We start from the raw sequence: 20,154 nt of genomic DNA on the forward strand, positions 1-20,154 counted from the left end.
TTACTGCAGTGATGAAGAAATCTACTTGGATCTAAGTTTTGTATTCTAATATGGCATTGCTTACAAACCAAAGCATTGTTTGGTTTAAACATAACATTCTAGTACATATACAGAAATTTTCACATGGAAAATAGAATCTTACCATTACAAAGGATAGCTCTGCTAAGACCCAGAGCATCTGCTGTTGAAGAACTCATATTTTCCACCATTCTGTGCTTCATCTTCTTTAATATAAGATCCAAGGTTTTACCATGCTTGGGATCTGCATGTAGTTTGTTGTAATTTATTGTCACCTCACCCTGGGGAGAAAAAATAAACAACATCAAAATTGAATGAATTGAGGTTAGCAGTAGCAAGGATCTGGCTTAGGAATTTCAGGTATGTTTGTTTATGAATTATTGATAAGCAAATATTTGTGAAGATTCTGATCCAATGTTGCAGGTTGAGTTTTCAAATAGTATGGCATGACAAGAATTTCTTTCACAATTGATAGATGAGATATTTGTAATCAGTTTTTACAGAAATGACAAAACTGCATGATGCAAAACTAAGAATTGCCAGGTATGTACTGTGACCCCCTTTAAAAGCTGGGAGATACTCTATCAAATGATTTATTAGAAGATAATGAGTTGAGGAAAATGAGGCAAAGAAACATGATCATTAAAGTTAAAGGAAAGAAGCAAATTTTAGAATAATATTTGTGGGAAAATTAATTCAAAAGATTGTGTTTTGCATTACAAGCTTTGCCATTAGATAATTCATTTGCATTAGGAATTACAGAGAATATATCGAAACAAATGAGGCACATGGTTCCACTTCTGTACCACAATTGAATGAATTGGTGAAACTTTAAATTTTTATTTGAAGTATTACAAAGTATCAGTGGGAGAAACTGCTCAGAATACAGTAGGGTGAGTAGTTGTGCTGTGCATTTTTTGTGTATACAAAGGTTGTAGAATGGAAAGAGTTAGTGGCACATCTTGACTGAGATATCCTACACTGCCATTAACTGCGTATCTTTACTGACATATTGGTAAGCTGCGTATCTTCACTGAGATATCAAAACACTGCGTACTTTGACTGAGATATCGGTAAACTGTGTATCTTGACAGAGATATCAGTAAACTGCACATCTTGACTGAGATATTGGAACACTGCATATCTTGATAGCAGTGTATTGTGTAGCTTTACTGAGATACTAGTACACTGCAATCTTGGCTGAGATGCATCAATGCACTGCTTGTATGGGTCATAGAGAGACTTGATCATATATTAAAATGCAGTCGGCAAAAATTGAAATCATGTATAACATCTTGAGACTTAAATTTTCAAGAAAGCCGGAAAATGGTTTACACCTGTTTAAAAGGAAACCTAAGTCCAGCGACATTGACCGTTTATCCCTTCCAAAATCACCCTTGAGTAAAATGCAGCTCAAATTTGCAACATAATTGCACGCGCTGACGACTACGGCGCGACAAAAAGAGAAGTCGAAGTAGACGACATTTATGAAAATGAGCGCGGAATCCCATGGGCGCGAAAGGGTTCATGGGAGTAGCTTAAGTGACGTCATCGGTGATACACGAACATGTGTGACCGCTTTACCAAAGCATTGGAGTCTATGACTGCAGCGGTGCAGTTCTGCACGTTACGACTCTTTAATTCTCAGTAGCATAAAAAATGATTAACTTGTTCAATTGAGTGCAAAAATCACACAAGGAAGAACAAACGGAGTCAGCTTTTATCGTCGTCCCACGGAACAGCTTTTTCGAAAACAAAAAGTTGGGCGAGTTTTAAAATCTGTAAAAGATACAAAGTTGTGTTCTACTTCTTTCATGAAGATTGTTTTATAAGGGATTTCGGGATTCTGATATCGATACAAGACTATACTACACAATGCGGTTTGTATCTTGACATGCTGAGTCAGCCTACTATCGCCGGTTTTAACCAGATAAATGTTAATATATTGGCGATTTCGGGACTCTAAAATCCGAAGACGAAACTACACAAAGCGTCTCTCGTCTCAACAGCCCGGATCTGCGAAATCGCCCTTATATACCCTATAAATATAGGCAATTTCGTGACTACACCTGGTAATATTAATATTACAAGATACTGGAATGACTATTCTCGACCGCGGAGAGACGTCAGTAGGTGAAACGCATACGAGCGAGGTGAATGAGAGATCAGACGATACAGAAGAGCGAATGATACAGAAATTGTGTGGAAAAAAGCAGACTAAAAGTTATGTCATTTATGTATATTGAAACTTTGAATATTTCTTCGGTGGTTGAAAAATTTGAACTTCTAACGGCGCTGTGACGCAAAAATGACGTAAGAATCCGCAAGTACCCGGATGGCCCGCGGTCGAGAATGATGTGTCTCGATCGGCACGCCGGGTCTGAGAAATCGCCGATATTATATTTACCCAATAAATATCATTTGCGCCGAGACTCCTAGGCTAATATCGATACCAGACGATACTAGATTTACGTGCACTGTGTCGGCACGCCGGGTCTGCGAAATCACGGATATTTATCCGATAAATATCGGCGACTTAGGACATTAACTCTGATATACTAGACGATACTTTGTCAAATTGTGGGTAAATACCCGATGTATATCGGAAATCTCACCACGTGCCTAACAGATCTGACCACCCGACCACCTCTGTCCGACTCTTAGTTCATAGCATCCGTGGCCGGTAGTCAAGAATACTATACTGTATGTTTTACATTATTATATTTATTCATGCACGAAATGCATTTTTTACATGCAAAGCATTTTTTTAAATTTCCACACGAACTTTCATACACTACAATCGGAACTTCGTCGAGAGGGCCGATCGGATATCACCGTGAGTTGGGGAGCGCCTTGCACGAATTACATTCATATTCTTTACATGTAATACATTTTTACTTGGCGATCGAGATTTGAACAGAGGACATATCGGACATCATCGAGAGTTTTGGCTGGTCTTGTATGAAATACATTCTTTACAACAACATAGACAATACTATTTTTTTTAAATAGCGGGCAAATATCCATTATATCGGAGATTTCATCACTTTGTAGATCTGAGTTAGCCCAACTTCCTAAGTTCGACACCAACTTCGAAAAATAGATGACACTATACATTAGTCAAATTGCGAATAAATATTTTCCGATATATATCGAAGATTTCGCAACCTTAAAGATCTGGCCAAGCTCGACTTACATATCATTCACGAACCAAAAATTAATTTTAAGCGACTGATAAAGAAAACTCTGTTTTAGAAACGTAGCGCTGAAGGATCGCAGAGTCACTCAGTGTCTCCAATCCAGTACGGGGTCTGTACAAGCACAGTGACTCCCTCCGCGGAATTATGAACGATGTGTGGAAATGCTTTCCCATTATTACATATCTTGGTTCAAATTAGTATGGTTTGATTTCAGTTGCGGAAAAGTTATACTCGATGTCAGAAATATCGCTGTCCGAACTCTCCAGAGTCGTCTTACGAACGCGCTGAACTGTTCACGGTACTCTTCAAGCTGCAAGCTACAATCGTCTGTATCGCCGATGACGTCACGCACGCTCCTCCCATGAGCCCTTTCGCACCCATGGGATTCCGAGCTCATTTTCATAAATGTCGTCTACTTCGACTTCTCTTTTCGTCGCGCCGTAGTCGTCAGCGCGTGCAATTATGTTGCAAATTTGAGCTGCATTTTACTCAAGGGTGATTTTGGAAGGGATAAACGGTCAATGTCGCTGGACTTAGGTTTCCCTTTAATTTGCAAAAGCTCTTGCAATTTACATAATAGGGCAACCATGTTGTAGGCCTATCATGAACTTACTACCAGGGAGAAAAAAGCAACCGTTATTGTTATCAACATAACCAAAAAAGGTATATTTTAATTGTGAAAGCAATGGGATTGGGTCAAACCACAGTGGTAAAAAGGGTAAGTTACAGAAATGAGATCGTTTTGACTACAGGTACATTCAGACATGAATGGAACTTACTACCTTCACTGCCTGAATGGCCCTTGCGACTTCAACTTTGGTTCTTCCTCGCAGAGACTTGCCATTGACGCCAACAATCTCATCCCCTGCAGCCAAGGTGCCATCTTTTGAAGCTGGGGTGTTGTCAAACACTTGTACCACATACAGACACGGACACAGAGGTGCACCTCCACCTATGCTGATACCAATCAGGTTTTGACTGTCTTTTTTAAGTTTGACACTACCAGAGGTAACTGTCATACCCCTATGATAGAAAACAAAAGACATTCAGTAGAAAGTTAACAAACGAGAAAGAAAAAGTGAATAGCATTTGAAACAATAGTGACAATGTCACTGGTCGCTCCCATATAGTTATCAAAACAAGCTAAAATCAAGCTAAAAGATTGTTTTATCACAAATAGAAACAATTCCCCCAATAAAATAAAATTATACAAATTTCACCAGAATTTGATCAAATCTTACTGACGTCACCCGTAAAAACCTCTACACTAAGTTTCAACTCAATCGGACGTGTGGTTTCAGAGTTAAAAAAAATTTTTGATCAAAAATGAAAAAAATAGCCAAAAAATGCAAATATGCAAATTTCACCACAATTTGCCCAGATTTGAGAAAGGTCACTCCTATGCACTTCCATACCAAGTTTCAAATCAATCAGACTTGTGGTTTCAGAGAAGAAGATTTTTTGACCAAAAATGGGAGAAAATTACAAAAAAATTCATGAAAAATAGCAAGTCCATGATACTGACCCAAGATGTGCACAATCATTTCAGGTCAGCCCAAAGTACTTACATGCTAATTTTCATCTAATCTGCTCAGTGGCTATTGAGATTTTCAATAAAATATAAACTTGTAAACATATATACATATGGCTATGGGAGCTAACAAACGACCCAATGGTCGACAGAGCTCTGCTGTGTTATGAAGAGAGCAACGTTTTGTGACATATGTATTGATGAAGAAGGTTGAGATCTTGATAGCTCATTTCAGGATGGCCTGACCTAAAATGGCAAAATTAGCTGCAAAAATACAAAATTGATGATTTCATCATAATTATGTATATACAAATGTATACCAAATATCAAAGCTATCACATGAGTAACTTTTGAGAAACAAATATTTTGACCAAAAACGGCAAAAACTGACCCAAAAGTACAAAAATTGAAGATTTCATCAAATTTCACTATATCACACTAAGAGAACCCCCAGGAACCTGTATACCAAATATCAAAGGCATCAGACAAGTAGTTTTTGAGAAACACATTTTTTGACCAAAAATGGCAAAAATTGCACCAAAAATACAAAATTGCAGATTTCATCATATATTCTGTATATCATATTTAGTTTATCTGTAGGAACCTGTATACCAAATATCAAAGCTGTCAGACGAGCGGTTTTGATGAAATAAATTTTTGACCAAAAATGACAAAAAAATTCCTTAAAAATACAGATTTGCTTATTTCATCACAATTTGAACAAATCCAAGTTGGGCTATCCCTAGGGACCTGTATACCAAATATCAAAGCTGTCAGACGAGCGGTTCTGATGAAATAAATTTTTGACCAAAAATGACAAAAAAATTCCTTAAAAATACAGATTTGCTTATTTCATCACAATTTGAACAAATCCAAGTTGGGCTATCCCTAGGGACCTGTATACCATATATCAAAGCTGTCAGACAAGCGGTTTTGATGAAATAAATTTTTGACCAAAAATGACAAAAAAATTCCTTAAAAATACAGATTTGCATATTTCATCACAATTTGAACAAATCCAAGTTGGGTTATCCCTAGGAACCTGTATACCAAATATCAAAGCTGTCTGACCAGCGGTTATGAAGAAGGAGATTTTTTACCAAAAACGCCTTTTTTGGCACTAATTTGCATATTTTTGGCAATGACAACTTCATTTGAACAAAATCTCATCTACAGCCCATCATCCATGTACACACCAAATATCAAGATGAAATGTGCAGCGGTTTTGGAGTTTTTGATGTTGACGGACAGACATACAGACATACAGACATACATACATACAGACATACAGACATACAGACATACAGACATACATACATACAGACATTTTCCTAGCCTATAAGAATAGCTTCCATTGCCATATATACATATGGCTATGGGAGCTAACAATGAGAGTGACAACATCCTAAACACAAATCATTTGGAGCTTGGCATCCATTGGGCTTGAAAGGGACAAGTAAATTACTACACAATGTCAAATAAAATATTCAATATTTTTTCACAAGTATAGCATGAATATGATAAATGGAAGCTGCATTGTGACAATATGATGATTACACAATACGTTGGACAGATGTCTGGTGCCATGTCTCTGTAAATATTTCAGGTACAAGACCACTATGTTGCATGCACTGGTATAGGACTGACATAGAAGAATTCAAAGAAATTCTTAAATTGAGTCATATTGCTGACTTGAAGGATACACAGAGGTGTGATATAGGTCAATAAGTATAACAAAAGAAAAACAATAATTATCTACACCAAATGAGAGGTTGTCACCTAAACTGGTGAAACTATAATACTCTTAGGTTCTTGTGCCCTTCGAAAGTTAAAGACTCATTTGCTAAAACTTTCCTAAAGAAATCTACAGCCATTCTCTTTCGAAGTCAAGAATAAAAATCGGAGGTCACCGTGCAAATTTTGGTACTGGAGAAACAAATTAACCGAGATTTACCAAAATTCAAAATGGTCACCATCCCTATGTTAACTATATGGCTTTAAAATCAGACCCTGCAAGTCATAGATGAGAAATAACTGTAAAAGTCTGAGAGTCCATATATCTGTCCCCAAGGTGCCAGACACTGGTTGAGCATGTACAGACACTTATTTTCAGAACAAATGATGGTATTGGATCTAAAACAGTAGCTTTGTGTTCATGGTTTATCAGATATTTGTCACAGCTGTATTCTACCAATAGCTGATAATTATTGCCCATGTGATACAAGTGAAAAATTGAAGCAGGAAAGAGACATGTTTGCTTCAATTTATCAGATGCATCTTTGGTCAAACATGGAGGTATTAGCTACTAGTGCCTCCATAAGTCAAATAACTTCATGTCATTATTGTCCATGCCAATAATAAGAACATTAACTTCTATGTAAAATGTCTCCATAGCTTAACACATCATGAGCACACTAATTCAGACACTCGCATAACATTTTTATATGCCTCTAACATCATAATTCATACACACCAGAACACTGTGATGTACATGTGCATTGTAATTTGAGTGATTACAAACAACATGATACTCTTCCTGTTGCAATAGACAATGGGATTACAAACAATTGTGTTCATTATAATAGATTTGTAGCACAGATGTGAGTGATTATTGATTTCCACACTTAAACAGAGAGCATGTATGGACATGAAGGCACACAAACTCTCATATCATTTCCGATAAAATTTGTGAGTAAAACTTCAAAAGAAAGGGGGGAGGGAGCAGGGAATGAAGTGTGGTACAGATGCAAACAGGTTGGCACTGTACACCTTAGACAGTCTGTGTACCAACTTTGGCCTTACTTGTGAAATGCCATCTGTGACTATGACATGACTGAACAGAAGTTATTCTGACCTCAGAGACAACAATATGGTCCAGTCAATTTTGAAGAATGTTAGCTTCAATTGGCTTTACTTCACTCAAAGTATTATCCTTCTGTTGATGAATCCTGTCAATCCTACTGTTGATGAATCCTATAAATTTTGGTCATAACCAGAGGTAACATGTCTACACCAACAGTGAATTCTGTCCATAATACAAACAACTAATGTTTTTCACTTTTTGTACTTTTTTAAGCAAATGAGTATGTACAACATAAATAATGAAAATATTTGTCAAAACTTAAAGGTATTACCGGTACACCTTTTACAGCAAGCCTGTTAGTTTATTATTTGTAATTTTTCATTCGTCTGTGGTTGTTACTTTTAACATACCACATCATTTTTGTTACTTTAAAAGGGCATATAATCTTTGGATGTGTGGTGATGACACAGTTAGGTGAGTATACCAAAGACTACAGAACTTGCAGAGTTTCATATTGAACACATTTGGGGTAAACTCCACCATTTCCATCCAAATGTGACTTACTGGTACAAAATGCAAGGGTACTACATCATTTTTTTGCTGCTTGTTGCATTATTACCTGATCCCTTTATTTAGTGGCAACCTAGTTTTGCTACATATGAGTACTACATCTTTTCTAACTTTTCAATGCTGATGTATAATAATGGCCTTCTTTATGATCATCACAGTGGCAATTTTTCCTTAAATATATACATGTCCTATTGAATTGATATTGTCATATGTTTATGCCTGAAAGCTAAATAATGTTGGGTTTTCATGGACGTCACTGATTTCATGTAAAATTATCAAAGCAAATGGCATTTTTGAAATGAAGTGGTACTTATTCAAAATCTTGACATTTTTAGCTCAAACACCATAGTATTGCTGTATATCAGGATAAAACATGTCTTAATCTAAATATACAACAGTGCAAACTTAAACAAGGTAAACTACTCATAGCAGTCCTGAATTGAGTTTGATTACATATCTTTTTTAAATAATGCACCCTTGCTTCAGAAATGTTTTTCAACTTATTTCCCTGTTTAGAGGTCACCCCTGTAAACAATTGTCGGGTGGGGGTGGGGGGTTAATGGTGACATACAATCCATCAGATAGGTAACATTTGTAGTATGATTGAGTTATGATCACTCTTTTATGAGGGTACATGTATTCGTTGATGGAATTTAATGCTCGTTTAAAATGTCCATGTCTATACCTGTATGGAAAGTTCACAGATACAGGCAATACCTTGATCTAATGAGTTGGAAGCACTATATGCACCATCATGCAGCTAAACTGCAAATTATTAAAAGAAAGACTATTAAATTTGCCAGCTTTCGTTACAAACTACAACAAACCTAGACAGTACAGGGCACTGTCTATGAACAAACATAACATACAACTTATCCTCATAAGCGTCCCATTCATGGTCAACGCAGGCTGGATAACGACTCAGAGGGTCTCGGCTATCCCTGTACGGAGTGGGCAGTGTTTGCTGTGGCCTACGCTCTTCTTGTGTTTGATGCCGCGTTGGGGCGTGCGGAAGCGGGCGTTGCGGTTGTTCACGTTCTACCTGTTGCGGTGGAGTTGGTGGGCGTTCAAGTTCCTTTAAAAGTTCCAGCTCTTCTTCGCTGAGTCCGTGTAAATCCATTTTTCTTGTATATCCCTTCCGTAAATATTGTAACCACTTTCTCACTTATATAACGGAAGAAGGCAGGGCCACGTAGTTGCCTGCGTCAGCGGCGTGGGTTGCGTGGGACAGTGCCGATCGTAGTGGTATACTTCCAATGCTTTGCTGATGTTGGCGTGTTTACGGTACACGTTGATAATCGATTACCGGTGAGGAAACCCGAAAACGCAATGTACTTTTGTTACCCAGCTTTCGGGTCGAAGAATACGATACAATACGCTCAGTTGTCGCGCGTGATATATGACGGTAGGGACGACTGCGCTGAATGTAATTAATGGGACATTCACTTGCTAATTCTAATTTTAATACCGAAAATATATGTACGGACCATTCTAAAAATAACAACAGACAGTTGTAACATGCAGTATTGCGAGAAACATAAGTCGTCCTTGGCGACCACAACATCTACGGAGTTATTTACTTTGTCAACTATACTTACAGTTTATCTTCCTCTAATTCGTAATCCATCATAACATCGGAAAAATTGTGTACATATGTTATATTTTTGACAAATTTTCTCAGTTTCCTATTAAAAGAGGCAATAGCAATATAACGTATAACGCGCAAGCGCAAAACATGAATTGTGGGTATGCTAAAGGTCAGAGGTTACTTACATCATCACGCTGTCCGCTGTCAGCTGATATCTGTCCTTCCGGAATTGCGAATGGATGTGTGAACTCAAGTGAAAGTGTCTGTGAGTGCGGAGGCGGGGAAAAGACGACTTCCATTCCATTCGACGGCTGCACGGTTGCATAGACACACACACACACAATATGGTGAGTGCAAAGGGAGATATCGTCTTGGTGACGGGAGCAGCGGGATTCCTTGGCCAACATGTTGTCAAGATACTTCTCGAAAGAGGAGAGGATGTCCGAGAAATTCGGACATTTGACATCAGGGAGTTCCAGTGGTTCAAAGGAATGGAAGTCGTTAACCCCGACATCGACCTAATTCACATTCGCGGTGATCTTACAAAGGTTGAAGATATTCGCAAAGCGTCCAGGGGAGTGGATGTGGTCATTCATACTGCGGGTAAGCGAAGTTGCTGATTTATTTACACGTTGAAAAGACCGGTACCACGGTGACTCGGGTGAGGGACCGTGGATGGTTTGCCTCTGACATGTCTGAGACAACGGTCGATGACCTTCCGTTTGTACCGGAATTTGCATGCACGATGGAGGATCTGGGAGCTGAAGTATACTATTGGGGTATCTTTAAGCACCAAAAAAGAGAGCTCCATACTCTAAGTCTAAGGTAGTTCGCGCCGCGAAAACGAAATATTTCACACTTTTGCTCAAACTTTCGAGCTTTCCTTACAGTCACACCATGGAGGTTGAACTTCCAACCATTCTCTTTCAGAATCAAGTATCAAAATCGGTCTTACTGGGTTAATTTTGCTACTAGAGAATCAAATGACCCAATATTTCCCGATATTTGCAATTCAAAATGGAAATAAAATTCCCAATTTTCAAACAAAACTAAGCCGGTGAAAATTTGTTCCATCCACAACTTTCAAAGTGAGCCCCCACAACAGGAAGGCCCAAAGAATATTGTAAAAAGTCTGAGAGTCCGCATATCTGTCCCCGGGGCACATTCTACCTAACCCATGCAGCTGGCTCCATGCTGAACCCTAATGGTCAAATCTTTACACGTAATGGTGAACATTATCCTGATACTGTGATAGTGATACCCCTGTTTACAAAAAAGTGCATTCACATCATTTGATTCAAAGTCCAATGAAATCCACAATTGTCAGAAAAGATAGAAACACAGAGAGATTGAATACATGAATCACAGATGATAATAAATATTGAAAAGTGTGTTCTATTAGCAATGGAAATGTGATTCACAGTCAGTTGTTTTTATCATCAGTGAACAGGGTAAGTTCATATTTTTGCTCAGTTGGCAACTACAGGCAAAAAGTTTTGCTCATGAGGAGGTTGGTATATTGTCAAGAGAGAGCAGTGGAGAGATTTGGTGGGGAGTGAGGTGGCAGTGGTTATGGAGCTGGATTTTAGAGGGGGACTATTAAATGGTTATGGGTGGGAGGGCAATTGGTTGAATTGTAGCGGGAGTGCAGTTAAAGGCCCTTTTGGCGATCCCTTGGATTGCTTTGTTCCAGCCTGTAAGAGGATTACAGAGGTGTGATAGCCTTTTGTTTTCCATTGAAATTGTAATCTAGTGGGTAAACTTCCTGATGAGACAATCTGGTGCCAACACAGGCCTTTAAGAATACCATACATTATTCCTCTCCAATTTAATTTTGTCCCAAACACCTATACATGGGTAAAAGTATCTCTGGCTAAGATGGCTGCCCAACTACCCCATGGCTCTCCCCCCCGCCGCCTCTACCACTTGATGTACCCTTCTTTTTTGCGTGTGCTGAAGAATAATTGAACATGAACTATAAAGAAGATCAGTTTCTTTTTGATCTTGAAATGATGGAAAATATCTTTGACCATTTATTAACAAAAGATATTACTTTGAAGAAACCAAAGTAGTTACTTCCTGTAGCCAAAGAGCTTAGAATGTGCCTTTAAAAATATCTTTTTGTTTGGTTCAGGCATGAAATATTAATAGAACTTATTCAAAGAGTAAACCAAGTACAAATTAAAATGTACAAAAAATTATGAGTCATGTCATAGCCATGCATTAACGCCCCTCAAAGGACTTATAATTTGTAAACCAACATCAAAATATGACATTATCAGTCACAGTTTAAATGTCATCAGGAACTTGCAACATTATACTTTGCAAGTTTCGGTATTGAAACAATCAGTACGTGGTTCAAAACAAGACAGAACCCAGTATTAGTTACTCTGGTTATGTAAAGTAACTGTGTAAAGATAAATCATTTGCAGTAAACTCTCCAAGTTTCTTGCAGCTAATGTGATATATATTCAGATGATGCAGCGCAATCTTGCAACCAAGTCTTCACAATTTTAGTCACATATGATAGAGTTGTAGATGAAAACACAGTCTCTTCTCTCACCTCCTCCTTTCTCCCCTTCCCCTCCCCAAAAATACAGGATGGAATTTAACATACATGTACCATACTTGGACTATACTGTACAAGTTTACAAAGAGTGATGTGGATACCTTATCTGAAACTACTAGCAGAATGGAGCAGTAATTCATTCTTTATACATGGTGTAATCTATAGGAGTAATTTGAAGAGTATTTTCATATTTTGTCATTACTATCCAGATGGAAAGAATAAATTCCTCCCTCTGCCGATATTTTACAACTGTGTATGCTCAATTTTTTAAATTGTTCTAATTTTTCAGTTTTGTACAATGTCAGTTCAATGAAGTATGTGTCTGGTATTGCTGATTGTATCTGGTATTTCTTTATTGATTTCAGGTTATGTTGATGTGTCTGCACTGCCAGATCTGCAGAAGTTAAAAGCTATCAATGTGACTGGTGGAGAGAATGTCTTGAAAGCCTGTATTGACAATCAGGTCACAAGGCTAGTCTACACAAGTACACAGGATGTAGTGCTGGGTTACGACCCCATTGAAGATGCAGATGAGACAAGTGTTGGTATACCGCATAGATTCCTGTACGAAGGTTACGCTGGCACCAAGTATGAAGCTGAGAAGATCATACTTAAGGCCAACAACTTAATCCTGGACAATGGTAAGAAGCTAAAGACATGCGCAATACGGCCCACCACGATCTATGGAGAAGGAGATGTGTACCTACTACCACCGTTATTGAAGGCAGCAAAACGTCAAGGTGGTGTTTTGCTCAGGATTGGTAGAAAAGCCCTATTCCAGGTGTCATATGTTGGTAATGTGGCGTGGGCTCATGTGCTGGCATCGCAGCAATTGAAGAAACCAGCCATTGAAGCTGATGTGGCAGGCCAGGCTTTCTTTATATGTGACGACACAGAGCCAATGAACATCTTTGATTTTGCTGAGCCCTTCCTACAGATCAAAGGTTATCGTCTGTCGCAGTATCACCTTCCTTACTGGATGATGTACTTTGTGGCATTTTTCATCGAAATACTTGTCTGGATTCTGAGTCCATTTATCAAGTTGAATGTTCCAATGAACAGAGATGTTCTCCACCACTTGTGTACATCTTGCTTTTTCAGCTACAGGGGAGCAAAGCGCTACCTCGGCTACAATCCTGTGTTCAGCGTTGAAGAGGCCATGGACAGAACTGTTGAATATGTGAAGAGATTGAAAATCTAACTCCATTAACACTGCCTCTGTCACATGTCATGTCATTTTTGTCACACTTTATCTCCTACAATACTACTTTCCCCCGTGCTATATGTCTTACACAGAATTATTCACATCATTAATTTCCTTCTACCACTATCATAAAGACTTAAGTCATCAAACTTTAACCCAGTAATGAATTAAAGTCATAGTTTTAATGGACCAATTTGGATTTACCAGAGTCGCTTACAAAGAATATATATAAAAACAATCTTGCTAAAGTATATTTTCTAAAGGAATGGTACAATTCTGATATAAATGAAATTACGCTGATATTAGAGTAAATAGCTTTACTGTAATCTGGAAAATAAGAATGATTTTGATAATGCTATGTAACATTCCAGTCTTTGGATGGTTCCGTTAAATGTCAGATTTCAGTTTCTCAGATGGTAGCAGTCTTTATCTGTGATAACCATCTTGTTGTAAATGAAAAGTTGCATTATTTGAAAAATCAGATAAGTCGTGAAATGAGCAAATATTTTGTTTAATAAATTAAACTTGGGGTAAGAATGAACAAAATTAAATTTTCCTGTATGTGTAACTTATCATGAATTAAGACAAGCTCTGACAAATCACAAGATCAGATTTCTGATCAAGGGTCAGTGTGTCTGTATAATGAAATAAGTGTATTTGTACCATTTCAATCTTGGCAGCTTTAACACAATATATGTATAGTTTTACTTATAAGACAAAAGTATTTTGTTAGGGGCGGTATCATGGTAAGGTGGTTACCCTAGATATTTTACAGTGATGCCCCTCAACATGGTACAATGTAGAACATAAAAAATCAATACAGGGAGGCTGCTCAATACATTACGGAACATCAAAAATGGTACTTGGCTCCCAAACCATGTCTATCATTGAGTGATTTTCTTAAATTCATCATTCTTCGTCATCAAACTGCCACCCTACCTCAGAGCAAAATGTATGGATTCCACTGTTTATGAAACTTTGCTATGATTGATATGATTGTAGACATCAGAAACTAGAAGATACCTGCAAAAGTGTTGTGTGGTTCATTATGTCTTAAGTATCAGTCAATAGTGTTATTATTCATTTTCATACAAATGTGTACTTATCATCGCAGTATCATGTTTCCATTTGTTTTTTGAAGTTTCAGTATTACAGTTTTGAATCTCCCTCGTATTTTATGAAGAAACAAAGGAGCACGTCCCTTGGTGACAAAATTACCAACCTTACAGTTTGTGCAATGGCCATCATACTGCCATTGAACTTGAAGGATTTTCAACATTAAAACTTAAATACGATATCTTTAAGTTACCTCAAAAATGGCATTGACAGATTATCAAGTAAATTACCAAAAAAAATGCAAAAGCAACTCCAGTTTCAGTTACACTTTGTATCAATCGTTAGAAATAAAATATATCTCCTATACAGATCTCAATTTCACATTCTGCTCTAACCTGAACATGCTGAAATATCAATATTTTGATATACATAAAATTCATCCTATGTAAATTATATGCAAATGTGTTCCAGCTCACGGTCTATTCAAATTACATTTTATTCCCATGGTAAGTTAAATATCTGCTGAAATAAAACAGGTTGAATTTCCCTAGTCAAAGATTTGCCATTTAAAGTGTGAATTGACAGAAATATAAGGGGCCAAAATTATTGTGGAATGTGGTGTATGAGGCTGTACCCATTATTTATGTTTGCATTCATTACTATCAATTGAAATCAAATACAGTATTCTTCTTATGTACTTAACCATGTACAGTGTATCTGTGATACAACAGACTTTTTATTCTTCACTGTACTTAACCATGATCAGTGTCTGTGACACAAAAGTTTGTGTGATGGTGTCAATAAAATAATCTTATTGTACTTAGTCCTTTCTGCCAATGCACTGCAGTGCAGCAATAAGATGTTAAGAATACTGTTTCATTTCTTCAAGACGAAAAGTAAAAAAAATCATTAAAAGCCACTGTAGTTTTGTGGCATTTTACATTTTGCTGTTTTGGCTCCAGTAAAATTTATAGAGAGTCCCATTACATGCTGTAGAACTTTCATTGACAGGAAGATTGATTTGTGTGACTCTGGATCAGTCACCATAGCATTAAAAACATGTGTTCTGTAAATTGTAAAAGAAGTTACTTCTCAGTATATTTTCAACCCACTGCCTAGCTTGTTGGATTCACCAACTACATGTATGTGGAAGACAATAAAGATCAACTAAAGTCCCATTGTAAAGCTCATATTTTCTTTATTCGGGATCTTTCACTATTTACCAAATTGAATTGTGCTATAAACGGTAAAAATGCAGATTTATAACCAAGAACCAATGAAATTGTATTTTGCTAAATACAAATAGAAATGTTCTGTGTATTTCAGTCATTTTGAAATGTTTTAAAATATGTAAAGCTCATTGTATTAACATAGTGTATTTAAGAATTCTAACAAAAATTATATTTTAATGTTACAAATATGTTAGAAATGTAAACTTTAAATTATATTATTGCATAGGGATTACATTGTGAAAGAACGGAGCTCAATCAGAATAATTTGTAAAGTGAAATTAGAATAATTTGTAAAAGTGAAGTAGGATCTTTTTTCTAACAGAGTCATTGTGAGAGAGACCATTTCCAGTCATTGTGAGAGAGACCATTTCCGTTTTTTGTTTACAAAATTAATAGATTATGATATTGTTGTTCAACTTATGATATGGGACAAAAGTGTATTTTTCTGTCTCTTTGAAAGCCGTCCTCTTCCAAACATAGTTTGCCATGACATAAACTGTTTCTGTTAGATATTTTTCTTTGTATTTTTTCTTTTTACTCATTACAATAATTTTGTTCATCAAAGATAGATTCCATTTAAGCTATAACATTTATCATTTTCATAAAAGAAGGCACTGATATTATTCCAGTGTTCCAGTCCCAGTGTACATGGAAAGACAGTAAATGTTCTGGTTTTCCAGTGTGCATGGATAGGCAGTAACATGTTGAGGAATTGATGTTGCTGATTTTTGTAATTGCTTTGTAAATGTGTGTTTTTTGGTCTAATAAAATGTATCATTGTGAAGTACACATAATATTATTAATTATTCAATCCATCATCCAATGGGCATTAGCCCAATTACAGGATGAGATACCCATTACCCAATGGAGCAACGAGGAGTAAAGTGCCTTGCTCGAGGGCACAACACCGTGTTGAACTCACCATCCTCCAACAGTGAATCCGTTACTCTGGACTTACCGGGTCTTGAACTCACCATCCTCCGATAGATTGACCAGTACCCTAACCACTGCCCCAAAGTGCCTACATTAATCATAAGTTACTGTCATTGCCAAATTTTAGAGAGTATAACTTGTGATCAAAGCTGTTCAGTAAGTGTTGTGTTTTTGATCTCATAAAATGCATTATCATGAATCTTATGTTACTGCGATGACAGATCCTGACGTCATCTGCCTCTCCAGCATTGTTTAAATCTTACTTTCTAAGACCAAAGTTTCTTTTATAAGTTGAAATAATTCGCTTCATACATCCTTGAATTCAATTCTGCTATCAGGGTTTCAGATCAGAGACCAAAATAGAACATATAGTCATGGCCATATGTGGAAAAATAAGTCTGGCAAGAAACACAATACTGTAGATGTTTGTTTGGTGGAGTGGACGTTGTTGACTGTTGTATATGAATGGATTACTCAATGCACAGGAAATTCAACCTCTGTGTTTTCATGGTTGTTTTTGTATGATTATTTCATTTTGTGTGTATGAATTTCATGAGTAAAGATACAAGGATCCATCTGATACTTAGTGGGTTTGTTGATAAATGGTGAGTGTGCACACATTAAGTGTTATGGAAGTGATTTGAAAAGCTATCAATAAACATCATCTCTACAATTGGTCGCATTGTAAGTCATGAGAAAATCAAACATTCCAAAAATCAACAGAACATTCTACTCTTCACTAGACTGTGACCTGAAAGAGTTTTAATACTTGTATTGTAAAAATTCAAAAACTTTATCGACAGTTTGGAAAAACCAAACAAAATGGAATCAAACTGGCCTTGCTCTTCTCAATATTTGTAGAATGATCTCCATTGCTGAAGGCAGACACTGAAGGAAAGTCTAGTCAGTACAGTCCTACTTATGCATCCAAAAGTATCCCATGATAGCAGTTAAGGGAGCTTTCATTTATTATGAAAGTGGGTCGTGGGTATTAGGGAAGGTTTCTGAAAACCTATCCTGGTGGGGGGGGGGTACAATTTGCAAATTGTATATTTTTTAAGTGACTACAAATTCTCCATATTCAAATTCACTATGAAAAAAAGGACAGAAGCATGTACAATGTAATGAGAACTGCCAAGAGCTGAAGGAAAATTTCAAGTTTTAATACAGCTTAGAAGTCTACTTTCATGAATTTCACTTGAAGTTGTAAGTCACATGTACTTCATGTATAGCAGTAGCATATGATAAAGATAAGTGGGAAAATGTATTTTGCATTTTCGTTCCTTGTATCAATGACAACTCAAACACCCCTTTTTTAAGATAGAGCCCGAAATGTGTAAACCAGTGTTAAATTGTCTCTAAAGTGTAAATGTAAACAAAATGAACACTGGATAAGCATACCCAGTACATATTAAAGTTGTATTAACAGGATGTTAAGGTAGTATCCACCCATGGATAGTGTAGTATCAGCCAATTCCATCGGTTTTCATTTAGCAATGCAAGAAAACATCCTCAAAAATTTATTTTCTTGAAACTTTCACAAAAGACTTGGAATAACAAATTGTTTTGAAAATGGTATTCAAAAAGTGGCGATGTTGTCATCGTGCTAATTCGTTTCTATGCAGAAGAACCTGCAAAACCATGCCTTTGATAAATATATTATTATATAACCTCATCAAGTGGTCAGCTACACTCTATTTTCCTCATACAATCTGACAACAGTGTTGTAGCCAGGATACACCCTTGTGACAATGTCCCTAAAATGGAACCTGTTGTTCTGCATTCACACGCACTATGGTTCACCTTGGGTGCACTCATGAGTCGACTGTGCTCAATGGGTGGAGGTGTAGTCTGCAAGTAATTCGGTTATTGACGATCGCCTTTGTTTTGCATGATTATTTTGAGGTTTATACATACTTTCAAAGCTGTGATTAAAGTCACTAAAATGCTGAACTTAGTTGTAGTCTGACTGGATGAGATCTGATTGGAGGCAGATACAGTATACTAGCTGTTACAATAGCGACGTACCTTGAATTTTATTTTGTAAAAATAAGTTATGATAAAATAATACAAAATTTGATTGATAGCTGACGCATGTTGTCACCAAAATGTGCAAAATTTCCCCAAAAATAAATGGTAGTGGGACACAGTGTCCCCTGGTTTAACATTCCTGGCTGCAACACTGTGACAGACATTTGTAAAGGAACTTTTTAAAACTATACTGGATATATTTTAGTCTTAATCAGCTTCCTACATGTTGAAGTACTGAAATTTATCTTAAAACAAGGTAAAAACCACATAAAATCAGAGGTTATGGCATATCTCTATAATATGTATCTCAAAATTTTTTTTTTATCTACTCACTCTATCCTACAGCTTATACCAGAATCAGAAAATAGCAACATTAGCTGATTTTTAGCTGTCTGTATTTTCCTGAAATTATAAAAGAAATGTCATACAAATGAGTCCCTCTACAGTTGGAAAGGCATGAGAAGGCATACTTCAGGACCCTCTAACTCAAAAAGGTAGACAGTAACCCCTTTCTTACCTGTTTATTTTTGTTGTTTAAATAAATCAAACCTCAACATATGCAAATATCAGAAATATGACGACATTCCCTTACAAGTTTTGGGTGTGCTCTGTGCTTAAATCATCCAAAATGACAAAGAATATCCGTTTTTAGTTGAAAAAGCAAGAGGAGGGATATTTTGGGACTCCCTCACTCAAAATGTAGGATAGGAAACCCCTTTTTCTGTTTATTTTTTTTTATAATTGATCAGAACACAATTATGCTAAAATCAGAAAAATAACTATATTTGCTGACAGGCATTTGGCTTGTTCTTCATTTTATTTTTATTACCTTTTCATTTTTTATTTTATTTTATTTGATACACAGATCAACGGGCAAACCCACTAACAGATCTGCGAAACAAAAATGTCACACCATCACAAGACAAATGTACAAGACAACCATAAAAGTAACACATTACATTAAATTGAAAAAAATATACACAAATCAAAAAAGAGAACTGTTAAAATGCCTGGATAAAATAGTTTTAAAACTACACAGCGTAGAGAAAATATCTATATTACATTTGAAAGAGATATCATTAAAAACAGACATGCATCTGACCACTGTCGAGAATTTTCTGCAATTTACAGAACACAAGTCTGGTTTAAAAAGGGGTTTCTTGCATAAATTTCTTATGGGGGCATAAAAGCAGATTTCAGTGATTTAAATATTTGGTGAATCATAATGTGAATGGATTATTTTGTATAAAAAGCACATGTCAAGGGTTGGTCTTCTATTGTATAACTTAGGAATGTTCAGAATTCTGCAATAAAATGGGTAGCTGGATTTACTGCAGTGAACATTGAGTTTGCGACAAATGTATTTCACAAACTTAATTTGTACTTGCTCATTTTTTTCTGACAGGCCCTGCTGGTGGG

General features: G+C 36.6%; 2 protein-coding genes across 4 annotated transcripts in view; one reads left to right on the forward strand and one right to left on the reverse strand.

Moving 5' to 3' along the window:
• Window positions 1-9,873, reverse strand: part of LOC139150810 (PRKCA-binding protein-like) — a 24,142-nt gene extending 14,269 nt beyond the window's left edge. The window contains exons 1-3 of one of the 3 annotated variants that reach the window (XM_070723207.1): window positions 9,721-9,873; window positions 4,001-4,241; window positions 143-299 (exon numbers count right to left, since the gene is read on the reverse strand). In XM_070723207.1, the coding sequence (XP_070579308.1) occupies window positions 143-299; window positions 4,001-4,241; window positions 9,721-9,752 (430 nt within the window). In that variant the 5' untranslated portion in view covers window positions 9,753-9,873. Of the gene's footprint in view, window positions 1-142; window positions 300-3,997; window positions 4,242-8,991; window positions 9,589-9,720 lie in introns of those variants that run through there. The other 2 variants (XM_070723206.1, XM_070723205.1) reach the window with 2 other exon arrangements.
• On the forward strand, window positions 9,873-16,565 carry LOC139150811 (3 beta-hydroxysteroid dehydrogenase/Delta 5-->4-isomerase type 3-like). The gene is made up of 2 exons (XM_070723208.1): window positions 9,873-10,313; window positions 12,645-16,565. The coding sequence occupies exons 1-2, from the start codon at window positions 10,055-10,057 to the stop codon at window positions 13,478-13,480; spliced, it is 1,095 nt and encodes a 364-aa protein (XP_070579309.1). The 5' UTR covers window positions 9,873-10,054; the 3' UTR covers window positions 13,481-16,565.
• The last annotated feature ends 3,589 nt before the right edge of the window (window positions 16,566-20,154 follow it).

The sequence above is a fragment of the Ptychodera flava genome, chromosome 15 (genome assembly GCF_041260155.1).
Source record: "Ptychodera flava strain L36383 chromosome 15, AS_Pfla_20210202, whole genome shotgun sequence".
In the NCBI taxonomy this organism is placed as follows: Eukaryota; Metazoa; Hemichordata; class Enteropneusta; family Ptychoderidae; genus Ptychodera; species Ptychodera flava.